General features: G+C 48.9%; 1 protein-coding gene across 1 annotated transcript in view; it reads right to left on the bottom strand.

The window, feature by feature from the left end:
• The window catches only part of LMX1A (LIM homeobox transcription factor 1 alpha), a gene marked incomplete at both ends in the record, with an annotated part of 149,564 nt that extends 140,047 nt beyond the window's left edge, over nucleotides 1-9,517 (bottom strand). Inside the window, 2 exons of the mRNA XM_081226197.1 lie at nucleotides 7,031-7,213; nucleotides 9,438-9,517. Of these exons, the coding sequence (XP_081082323.1) occupies nucleotides 7,031-7,213; nucleotides 9,438-9,517 (263 nt within the window). The remainder of the gene's footprint in view (nucleotides 1-7,030; nucleotides 7,214-9,437) is intronic.
• Between the last annotated feature and the right edge of the window lie 2,955 nt (nucleotides 9,518-12,472).

The raw sequence follows: 12,472 nt of genomic DNA, 5'->3' as shown, positions 1-12,472 counted from the left end.
GAGATGGTGTTAAGTAATAGCATGTGCTTGCAAGAGTCAAGTTAGTAGAATTCCACAGGACATAGGGGAGCGAGGGGGAGGCAGAATGGGATGGGCCTAGATGTGAAGTCAGATATGGCATGTGGCCCATTCCTAGCACTGCTGGATGTCAAAGATCTTTTTTAATATGGAGAGTTTAACTGGCCCATGAGACAAGGTAGTCCAATCCACAGTGGCCAGATACCTACCAGGGTTTGTCCATTATAGGGTAATGATGATAAAATACAAATCTATCAGGGTAGAAAGCCACTGGAGGCCTAGAGAGTCAGAAAAGCCAGACATATTTACTGTTATCCAAAAATAGGATCCTCCAACTGGAATCTTGAAAGGCTAGAAGAGACCAAACTCTTTCATGTGACTTCAGTTAAGGACTAAGAGAAGCACAGTCCGTTTTGTATTTTTAGTTGTTATGACATTACGGTGCAATAATGGGGGATCTGGCAAGGGTTCCATTAAATTCTAGCGAACCCGAGCATGGCAGCCAGGTGACAAGCTCTACAGATGATCTGGTCGCCTTCGTTCGCAACTGAAAAGTACAGCACGGAAGTAGGTTTTTAAAATCCTCTTTTAACTGCCCAGATGGGGCTATTTGCAATGGGACCAAGTCTACCAGAAATTGGTAGGAAACCAGTGTTGGGCCACAGTTTTATTCCTCTGATAATGTCTTCACTAATACTTCACTGTTTCTGCTGCATTCCAACTGCATCTGCTGTCTAATGCCCAAAGAAACTTAATCCCTATCCTAAGTCTCATTTTATTTATTTTCAGTAGTGTGAAAACAAACATGCAGCAAGATTATAGTGTTTACACCTCCTTTTTAGCTGATATAGCTCTAATCCTCCTGCTAATTAATGCCAGGGCCACAGCAATTTTATTAATTTCATCTTGGTTAAAAATATAGAGACAGATAATTGTGCTTGACTAAAATAACAATTTGACATTTGGAAGGTGTTTGCTTCATTTCAGCAAGACAGTTGGCTGGGTTTCATTTAATATACGACAAAGAGACACAAAGCTGCCGCTGACATTGGTCAATGATAACATAACTAATTCTAATTGTGATAAATTGACTAAACTGTCCCCCATCGCACTAGTCAAGGAAGACGAAGGAGAAAACGTAAATCGTGAGGCGTACCAAGTTTTTCTGTGGGTTCCAGAAAACAGGCACAAAGGAGAAAAGGGCCTCTTTTCTCCAGAACCTTTTCTACATTTTGTTCCTAAAATTACCAGCTTCCCCAAACTGAATCTGAAAAGGCTGCTGGCAACGCTGATCTACACATTGCTAAGAAACTTTTAGAAAAACATACAGGGCATTCGTTCCTAGGGGGAAGCCTCAGGCATGCTGGAAACTGGACAGGGCTCTCCCACATAGGACCCTTTCTGCTTCTGTGCAGGGTGGGTTGAGGGGTGGCACTGCCCACCCCATACAGCCCCCAATCCTCCATACCCCACCCTGCAAGTGGCTTACCAAGAACTCCCATCTGAAGATATGGGCATTTAAATTTCCATGTTAGAAAGGTATAAAAAAAAATGGCAAAGCATTAAAGTAAAGCTAAGATTTCATAGTTAAGGTGGAAATTACTTTTAAACCTTTCTATGGTGGGTGTGATTGCACTTTTTCCCCCATAGTTCACTTCCCAGTATTGTACAACTATATTTAACAATCAGATTAACGTGATTCAATATGGTTTACTTCGATCTTGATATAAAGCAACAATGACATTTTGTATATCAATTTAAGAAGCTTTAATAAATTCCCGGCAATATAATGAGTATTTTAAATCCTTGTCTATTTTCTCACTTCTGAACAGTAGGACCCAAATAATTTCTTTGACCATAAAAATTAATTAGCTGAGAATTTAATGAATGGAATTGTTCTCATTAGAGAAACAGTACCTACTCATTAATTCCAAAAAACCTCCCCAGAATTAAAAAACAACAATAAAGAGGGCTCTCTAAAATTAGTAACAGTATTTTAGGTCACACGAAAGTTATAAATAAGAAAAATGAAACTAAAAAGCAAGACAAACAATGAACTATCAGAAAAGCTCTTGTCACTGAAATCTGAACGGCAAAAGCAACTCCTTAGCCAGGTGGATGACAAAATCCCAGAACTCTACAATACGTAAGACTGGATTGGATAAATAACTTTTTTAATGTGCTCCATTTACGTTAAGGATCAAAAGAATCCCACAAGTCTACTCTGAAAGGCAATGTTCATATCTAATCCCCAGAATACTATTAATATCTACTCCTGCTCTCTAATTTTATTTCAACATTTTAAGTCTGAGATTCAGAAAGTCCTACCTACGGACCAATACATATAAAAAGAGAAAACACCTCTGGACAAGGAGTGTTTCCAATCACCCTCTAAATAAAAAAAGAGGTAAGTCAGCCTGCACAAACCCAGCCACAGCCCATGGACGGTGCTTATCCCAAGCTAAGCCCCCCTGCAATTTAATGCAGACATCAATTTATTACCTAGCTGTGTTTGATTTTTATATTCCTAAATTTTATTATGCCAGGAGTGAGGCCAACAAAAGATAGAGTAAAAATCTAACAACTGCCTCTGTAATTTCATCTGTGGGCTTCTTTTATGAGGAACTGATGTCCAATTTTGATCTCCTAGTAATGTCACAGTAATAAAACCAAACTAACCCTCCCCCCTACACGTACAGCCTACACTACCTTGATAAAATGCAGTATTCGTTCATTACTGATCCTAAAAGAAATCATGACCTCGGCCATTTTCTCCTCGGGGCTGCCAATCAGCAGGTCGAAAGAAAAATACAGAGAAAGCTCTAAGTGAGGGATATGTACTTTGCTTCAGTGGAGTCCCTTTCTTCAGAAAAACTGGTCTGCTCCAAAAGAAAGGGGAGAAAACATGGACTGGCCCTCTGAGAGAAGGTTTCCCAAGGCCTGCACTTTGCTGACACGTGGGAAGTTATGATGTTATAAGAGCAGCCCTGATGACAGCAGTCCTATCCCACACTGCTCCTAGGATGTCCAGAACAATCTAAGAGGTAATGATAAACTTCACACGTGAGGCGAGAGGGCCCCGCCGGACACACAGAGCCGCCAGGCACATGAAAGAAACAATATAAACTTGATTTAAATGTGGGATCCCTTCCAGAAGGCTTAATTATCTATTGTATTACCACATTCCTGTTATTCAGCAGCCTCTTCTTTCTCCAACGTATATGTCCAACTACAGTATTTGTTTGGAACAAATTCAGGGAAAACTCCAAACGAACCAGATCCTAGAGGACTCAGTTAAATAGGGAACAAGAGTTATGTAAGTAGAAGTCCCCCAGGCTGGAAAATACTTTGGTTGTCTGCTAACTTTGGGGAACACTGAAGGCAGCTGAGTCCAACGTTTAAACGCGCACACCTATAGCATCCTGATGTTTTACATGACATGATGCCCCTTCATCAATTCTGTGCGTGTACCATCCCACCAAACTAGTTATTTTTCTTTGACGGCACGTCACAAACCATAAAGGTCACCTCCAGTTCCCAATTTCTGGACATTGATAAATCAGTTTTCTGCACTCCAGCCTTAAATGCTTATTTGTTTTGGATGCTGAGGAGATAAATTATTCCTAAGAGTGTCACAGTGTATGAGACAAATATTTAACAAAATACCCTGAAGTCTTCAAATGAATGGCTGTGCGTCTAAGACGCCACTGTCAATTCAGTTCTTTAAAGTTAGACAAATACGGTGTTTGACATCAAGAAGGTGTAACAGCTAGTTGACAGAGTAGAATTTTCACTTTTTAACTGGCTGCCTGACACCATGAATAGGCAGCTAATAATTCAAATGCAACAGTGCTCAATGGCCAGAAATGCACATACAAATGGCTAACATAAACGGGATAAGCCCACTTTGTTAATATTATGTTTATGAACTTCACTGAAGACTGTACATTAGCTACATGTTCTTTTATTTTGATGTGTAAAAATAGCCTTTGAACTCCATGAATTTTGTAGACAAGGGCACTGCCTGAATATTCATTTTCGATGAACTGTTCCATAATTTACCACCACCATTGTCCTATCACTTTAACTTCCATCTGAATTTCCTTTCCACTTGCCTTGGCTGGGCCTCAAATTTTTAAAAAGATCCAAAGAAAAGAAGCAAAAATTATTTCTACAAATGTATTCGTTAAAGAGGAAATGTGCTCTCTGTGACTGTTTCATGACTATTATCTAAAATTGAATTGCATCCTCCTGGAGGATAAATTTCTGGTCATTCCAGACAACTTCTATTCAATACTTAGTCCTGCAGTCTCAGTAGAGGTTTTCAAGAAATACCCAATAGTTAGGATAATATAGATGGAAAAAGTGCTAGGCTATAATATAAGCCTCCTGAAGGCAGGCTCCGAGACTTTTTCTCAGTGTCCTCCTATCCCCTAGCCTAGTGCCTTGCCTGTAGAAGCTCAAAGAGCTTGTTGAATAAAGGAATTTGTCTTGAGCCTAATTTTAAAACAAACAAACAAACAAACCACGCTTTCTTCTCTTATAGCAACTACCACGCAGATGAATGCCATTAAGATTATTAAATATATTACAGCCCTGCTTGGTTAAAGAAGAATGGGATTGGGATGGGGAACAGAGGAGAGAAAAACAGAATAAAATTAATCAGAAAAAAACAGTGGAGGCTCTGGGCACAGACAAGGGCTGACAGTGAACTAAAGAGACAAGCAACTCCATTTTGGCCATCTGTGTTTCCAAAATATACGTTAAAATCAAAATTAAAAACCCTCACTGTAGCATCAACACCTCTCCAAACAATGTAGCTCACACTACTCTGTAAAATCTGCTTGGTTCTGGCCAACAGCTGGCAAGTTGATCCCTGCAATTTTCCCTTTGCAGAAATAGCTTTGTGCGGGGAGAACTGACCCTAGTGGGCTAATAAGCCCAAACCGCTCCAAACCTGGGAGGCTGAAATGGAGGGGACATTGTTGTGTTAAGTACTTTACAACAACTGTTTCTTCTCCTCCTGACACAGCCTGACTTCCTTAAAGAAGATTTGACTGGCCAGACAGCTGTGTTGACCCTTAAGCCTTCTTTGATTCGTGATTTTTTTTTTCACAAACAATAGAAATTCACCACCCAAATCCTTTCCTAAGCTCCCATACTTTTGAATTTGCTAGTGTTGTGCCTGAAAGATGTGGACATTTCAGTAATCTATAAGCACAAAGATAAAGATTGGGACTACACAATCCCAAAACCTTCAGACGAAAAGCAACAGGGGAAAAGAAGAAAAAAAGAGCAATCAACCAGAAGCTTTATCCAAAGGTGGTACTTGAAGTTGTGTGCACAAAATCTGCTTAATTACCAAAAACAGCACTTTTCGCTCAGACACAAGAGCACTAAACAATCAAAAACAGATACAACCACATCTTCTTTTTTAAAAAATTGAAACCGTAATCACCACTTTGGGTAATGGTGATGCATTTTCACTTCTTTATATATTTCTGTATTGCCCAACTCATCCAAAATCAAACACTTATTTTTTTGTGTGCTGAAAGATGTAAAATTATCTTTTCAAAACAAAACAAAATGCCCAGTACTCTATCCACATGGGGGTAAAATTCAAGCTTGCTATAGCAAAGGAGCTTGAGCAGCAGAAAGAATTTTTTTGTGTGTGTGGTCACTGGATCTGATTGCTTTGTCAGTCTGTAGTAAACCTCAGAGCCCAGGCAAATCAGACAAGAAGAATTTCTGTTCTCTCTCGGAGCTTTTTGTTATACTGAGACTTCTCCTGGACACCTCCTTTCATGGTGTGTTTTTAATAACATGATAGGAACTGCTTTTCAGGAACACTAACCCTCCCTTGATTATCCTCATATAGTGCTGTCCCTTTCATTCACCAGTGACAAATGCAGAATTCTCCTGCCCATGCCCCGAGGGCACTCCGTCACTTATCCAGTCCTCGGGTACAAAAACAGAGGCCTCCGTTTCAGCCACTTTTCTTTGCTTCAATACCCCGCACAGCTCGGTGAAGTCAGTGTCCCTGTTACTGAGCTACTTTGACCAGGAAAGGCAGCCCCCCCACCCCCCCAGCCTACCCCCTCTTAGCTCTACTAAGCAACTCCGGGCCTGCCTGGCCAGAACCAGGAAATCCTTCAAACTCCCACTCCCCAGCCTCATCCAGTCTTTAGATCTCACTATGGAGATCTAGAATCGAAATAGTCCACTTTCTTAAATACCTGTCTCCTAGTTCTCCTCAAAACATACCAGAACGTTCGCGTCGACGGGAGGGAACTGAACCTGCGGCGTGGCAGAAACGCATACCCAGATGGGAATTAGGGAGGAGGCGGAGGATGGAGGACCTGGCCTAACTGCTCTTATGGCCCGAGGGTTTTGCAGACAACGGGGAAGGGGCTGGGGAGAATACACTGAGAGAAAAAGCAAAAGGGGTGGGCGCTGCCGCGGAGATCAGAGGGGCAGCAGCGGTGTTTCTGAGCCCAATCTGTTGGGGACCCCAGTGGACAAAGCCAAGCGAGGTAGGAGCACAGGGGACCCAAGCTATGGAATCAGGACCACCTCAGCTCTGCGCATAAGCGCGTGGGTGGCGCAGACAGGTGGGTAAGGTAGAGGGGGAGCCGGCGAGCAGAGGTGAGCCACTGGTCGCCCCCAAGGGCACCCTCGTGAAGCAGGGAGGGGAGAAACAACGTTGATGGGGTGGGAGTACCCACAAAGGAGTGTCCTCGGGGAATGGCCAGGTCGGGAAAACTGGGCGAGCAGACCACAGCGGGAGCCATCCCTTGCGCTCCTGCGGGGCCTGGGCCGTTGTTGCGTGCACCCGCGCAGTCCTCTGCCGCCCTGGGGAGCGTAGAGGATGCGGGTGAATGGGCACCTGCTTATCTGGGCACTCGGGTGCATCTTGCTCCTTCCAGAAGCATATGAGGGGGTGAAGAAGGACAAAGTCTCCCTTGCCCGCTGATCCAGTGTGTGGGACGCGCTCCGAGGCGCGGGCACTTACTTCTCATAGTCATACTTGCAGTAGAGCTTCTTGTCCCGGTAGAAGCAGGTGGTCTCCAGGGGCTCTTTGCAGGAGGTACACTGCACGCACTGCTCATGCCAGAAGCTGTCGTTGAGCCGCAGCAGAAACCTGTCCGAGATGACCCGTTGACAGCCCTCGCAGACAGACTTGGGGCTCACCGCTCTGCCTACAGCAGCAACAGACGTCCGCCTGTGAGCCGAGCCGGCCCAGCATCCCGGCCAAACCCGGCCCGGACCAGCTATGGATCACTCCACACCCACGGATTTACCCCCACGTCCTCCCACCCTGGGAAGCCCCCTGCAAAACATCCAAGCTGAGTTTTGGAGAACAGAGCAAAATCAAACCAAATGGCATTTCTAATAAACAGGGACTATGTGGGAAGGTTTCAGTTCTACCAGGGGAGGGGGTAGAAATCAATAAGTGGCCTTTAATGATCAAACCTACCCTGGTATGCGTGCAAACGTGCGCACATCCTGTAAAATCGGCCTGCAAATAAATTTGTGCTCCCAGGTTTATCACGTAATCACTAAATCACTCACTACGCTTGTCTCTATTGTCTATTATTAAAACTGTGAGTGTGCAAAAAGAATTTTCTACTTTGTTGTTTGGTTTTGTCTTTTGCTAAAACGCAATTCTGTTCTATTTTTTGAAGGAAAACTTTACATTTTCTTTGCTTCCTGAAAAGTCCCGTGCGTGCAGAAAAATACTGTTCTCGCTCTAGGCAAACTAAGTATTGCTCAAACCAATGAACCCCAAACTGCTGGCTGGAGCGCAAATTACAGATGTTTTTTTTTTTTTTTTCATAATTAAGAAGCATCAAAATGGAGGGAAGAAAAAAAAGAAAAAAAAGGAAGAAGCAGGACTCGGAGACGCCGCGGAGTGTCCGGCCAGGATTCCGGGAATCAGGCGAGCTCAGCAGCCACGCGTGAGGGCGAAACCGCACCCAAAGCGACTCAGCGCGAAAGGGACTCCTCTCTGTCCCAACCCTTGCACTTGTGTCACTTTTGTCCCTTTAGTTTGCGGGTGCGGGGGCTTTTTTTTTTTTTTTTTGAGGGTGGTGGGATGCTCAGCCACCTTTGTCGCTATGTCGGCACGTTTCACAGCTATTTAAAGAAGGCCTATTCCCCCGGGTAACAATACCTTTGCGCGTGGTGTCCCAAAGGGCCTGACCCTTCCCAGTTTCCCTGCTACTCGGTCGCCTTCCCCTCAGGAGACGCAGCCACCGGCTCAGGAGCGGGGCCGGTCACCTTGGCGCTCAGGCAGGGAGGACTAGAAGTAGCGAGATCTTTAAAATATTCCCGATTCTTTCTGCCCGGTCTCGGCGTGTAGGGCCACGACCCGGGCGCAGAGAGCGGACATGGGCCGGGCAGGGAGTACCGGGCGAGCCGCGACGCCCGCTGAACGCCAGGTCTGGGCCAGCTCGGACGCCCTGGATCTTCCGAGGCTGTATTGGGTCGGTAAGTTTCCGAAAGGGCGGTTGAAAAAGGGGAAAGCGGTGCACGCGATTTCGTTTCATCTGGGGAGCTGGGGGGGATTCCTCCCTCGGTCTGGTTTCTCTAGCCGAGCAGCCTCATCCTCCGCCTCCACCCCGCTCTAGCGGTTCCGAGTTAGGGAAAGAGGCAAGAGGCTTAACTGACAAAACGAAAACCCCTCCCGCTAAAAAAAATTAAAACACCCATTCACCAAACTTGAAAAGCATCGAGGTCGGGGTGCAGGATGGAGGGTGGGAATCCCTGGCCTCAGCTCGGTTAGACGCGCGTGTGAGTCGAGGCCCTGGGCTCGCCGCTCCTCCGTGGTCACTGCGAAGAGACTGGGGAGACCCGGGAGGGAGGGCGACACGCCGGACCCGAGATCCGGCTCCAGTTAATTAAAGCCGAGGCAAGGGCCCTGCCGCGCGGGCTAATCCCCGCGCTGCTCTGCCCACCGGCCCGGAAAAGCCTCTCCGCGGTGCTTGAGGCTGAGACTGGGGCTGGAGTTGGTGGAGGCGAGAAGCCGCCTCGAACTTGGGTGCTCCGTGACTGGGGTTTGTGTGCTGGTCCCTAAGCCTCGGAGAAGACGGCGGCATTTATGAGACGTCGATCAGCTCTGTGATTAAAAACCCAGTCCTGGGTATTTTTAATGATTTGCCACTCAAACGCTTGCAAGCAATCTCGCCCGCCCCTCGCGGCTCTGGGGAGTTCGGTGCCCGATGCGTGAGGCCTGGGGTGGCTTGTCGGTTAAGGGTAGGAAGGACCCACAGAAACTGACGGCTAGACAGGGAGTGGGCTCAACTGAGTGCATGAAGCGGGCCGCTAGCTCCCCTATTGCCGACCGGGTCCAAGCAAGCTGGGCTCCAGAGCTGGGGCCTGGCGGAAAGACGGTGCGCCCAGGCGCATGGCCTGAATACTCACCCAGCAGCGAGGAGAAGGAGGCCGACGTCTCAATGGCGCTTTGGAAGTTCTCCTCCATCTTCAGGCCGTCCAGCATGTTCGGGCCGGGCCGGGAGGACCTGTAGAGGAGAGGAGACGACGCTTTAGGCGTCTGTGCTCTCTGGGACGCGGCGCCCGTAGCCGCCGCACTCTTGGGAAAAGACGGAGGGAGTGTCCAGGGTGACCAGAATGAGCTGGGAGGGTAGAGTCCAGCCAAGAGAAATGTGGGGTGGGAGAAGAGAAACGAGTCACAGCGAACTGCTCTGACTGATCTGATTTCACTCGAAGTCAACGCGTTAAGTACTTAGGCCTCCGCCCCCCAACTGCGTTTCTCCTTCCCCTGCCCCCCAACCCCCTCCACCCGGTCCCCAGCCCAGGTTTCCCATTCCGAGTTCGACTCCGCCCCAACCTATACTAGTGGGGGCCCTAGGGACGCCTCTGCGGGAACCCAACTACTGGGGTAAGATGGAGATTAAAAAGAGTGGGTGTTTTCCCTCGCGGGGCCCGGCCCAGGCACGCGGAACTACGAGGTCTATAGCCCGCGCCCAGACCGGCCGCGTTGCGTCCCTCACCTGCCCCGACCGAGGAGGGGCAGAGTAAGCGACCCGGAGAGCGTCCCGCCAGCTCCCGGACTCAGGGCACTGGGATCTGCTGGGGGCGCGCAGGAGCGGGCGTGCTGGGCGCGCGGGGAGGTCCTCCCGCCGGTCGGCCGGTGCCGGGAATGTCTGCAGGAGCAAAGAAGTCGCCTCGGGGAGGAGCCGCGGCTGGCCCTGCTCACTCTTGGATGCATTTCAAATCAACTTACAGAAACACGCCCGCCCGAGCTGGAGCCTAGGAACAGGCAGCCTTCCTTACCTGATGGGTGAGCTCGCTCCCGGTGTCAGGAGCCGAATGAAGTTGCCGAGCGCCGCGGGAAGCTTCGGCCGGGGGAGGCGTAGGCCCTCGAGACTGCAGCCAGAGCGGCCGCCCCCGGCTCCGGCGCGCCCGGGAGGGAGCCGGAGCGAGCGCCGGCCCCTGGCTCCGCTCCTCGGCGCGCCCGGGCCGGGCCGGGACGTGGCCGCGGGCGGCCGGCCTTCTCGGGACGTCCTGCCCGCCCGCGTCGCTCCTCGGGAGGAGGGGAGGGCCCGATGCTTCTCCCAGGCTAGAGGGAAGGCGGAGGCCCACGGTCCTGGGTGCGAGTCGGGCCCTGCTTGGCTGGGGCGGATCCGGTCGCTTCTGACAGGGGCCGCGGCGCTGCGTGCGCGGCGGAGGGAAGGGGGTGGGGTGCGCAGGGAGGGGGCTGGGAGCGCGTCCCGTGGAGGGCCCGTGGTGCTCGCTTCCCAGCCTGGCTGAGCAGCCCAACCTCGCGGCCACCACCGGGTGCGCCCCTCGGCCGCTGCAACCTCCCGGGCACGCAAAGTTTCCTCCCCTCCACGTGTAATCGCTACCTCCGGGAGCGCTGGCCCCAGTGCCGCCCGCGGCCCCGAGTCCCCGCTGCGCCTTCGCAGAGATCTCCACGCCACCTGGACCGCGGCGCCGGCACGCTGGTTCCCTGGACGCTCTCCAACCACTGCGAGTGATAAAAGCACCGCAAACCTCACCCGGGCCGCCGGAAAGGCCAAGAAGCTACTTGCCGCGCGTGGCTGCGGGAGCCTGCAGCTCCGAGCTATTCAAACCCCTTCTTGGTCACCCAGGGCTCCCGCAAGTTTCCAACTTCCGTTGGCCTCAAAACCCCGTTCACCGTTTCAGTTCGAAAGCCGTTCACAGATGCAGATGCCTAGGATCCAAGGCCAGAGCTTGAATCAGGCTCCTGGTAGCGGCTTGGTGGGATCTGACCCCCAGGAGGTGAGCTCGAAGTAACACTGCGCTGGAAGTCAGCTAAGGGGACATTCTAAGGGGAGCAAAGTATCTGGGGGGAAATGTTAACTCACTACACCTCCTAACCCTAGCCTCCAGTGATAGAACATTAGCCCCTGCAGGAGCAGAAACTGGGTCTCCTGTGTATCCCAGGAGGTTACCACTGTCCTGGGCTTCAAGTGGAGGCTCAATAAAAAAAAATCATGACACTGGCTAACATTTATGGAACATTTATTTTGTTCCAGGCTTGGTTACATAGTTAACTCATTGAATCTTTACAGCAACCCTATGAGGTGAAGACATTATCCCAATATTACAGGTGAGGCAAACAGAGCACAGAGGGCACCTGAATACTACGGGAAGTTTCAGTTCTCTGGGGTTCTCTGGGGGCCCCTCAGTTCCTGAACCGAACAGAAGTGAATTGGAATTCCCACGCACTTTGGCAAGGTGAACCTGAGCAGAGGACATGCCACAGAGCAAGCGTTTTCTATTACCTGCTCCAAGGACAGGACCACTTGCTTATTTTTAAAGAAAAAGTACTGGCAGCACTTGCTGCAATGTGCTTAGGGGCAGTGACCCCATTTTCAGTACTTTATGCCAGCAAGCACAAGCCAAACACTGAATATCACTTCAGAGAAACAAGGGAAAAGGGCAAAGAGTTTAATACTTTACATTTGAACGCTGCTTTATACTGTTCAGGGTACTTTCACATACATGATTTTGCTTGATCTTTACAATAAACCCGTGAGGTAGGCAGAACAAATAGTTTTATCCATTGTTTCAGATGATTCTGGGGGGCTTAGCAGGGCTGGGAGATTTCTCTGATGTTGACCAGATGGCTAGTGGCATGTCCCCTGACACCTGTCCTTTGTCCTTTCTGTCACCCCAGGTAGAGCAGGGTGTGAAGAAAATGTATATGAATGACAAGTATTCTTAGGAGAATACATAAAATAGAAGTTAGGCAAGAAAAAAAGAGTTAGGCAAATACAATCATAAAGAATATTTTTAAATGTCCAGCAGAGTTTTGGTTTCACTGAAGGTCTTGAATTTATGCAATGTGTTAACTAGTAGTGAGAATGCTTCTTTTAGAGAATATCCTGAAAGTGGGTAGATTCTCATTGGAGCTGGGACCCAACTTTTTCCAGTGGTCCTTGCATCTGGAAGGCAGCCTGATTAG

This window comes from Mesoplodon bidens, assembly GCF_964165515.1.
Source record: "Mesoplodon bidens genome assembly, chromosome: 2".
Taxonomy (NCBI): Eukaryota; Metazoa; Chordata; class Mammalia; order Artiodactyla; family Ziphiidae; genus Mesoplodon; species Mesoplodon bidens.
Note: the sequence above shows the minus strand (reverse complement) of the source record. Positions and strands in the feature narration are given on the sequence as shown.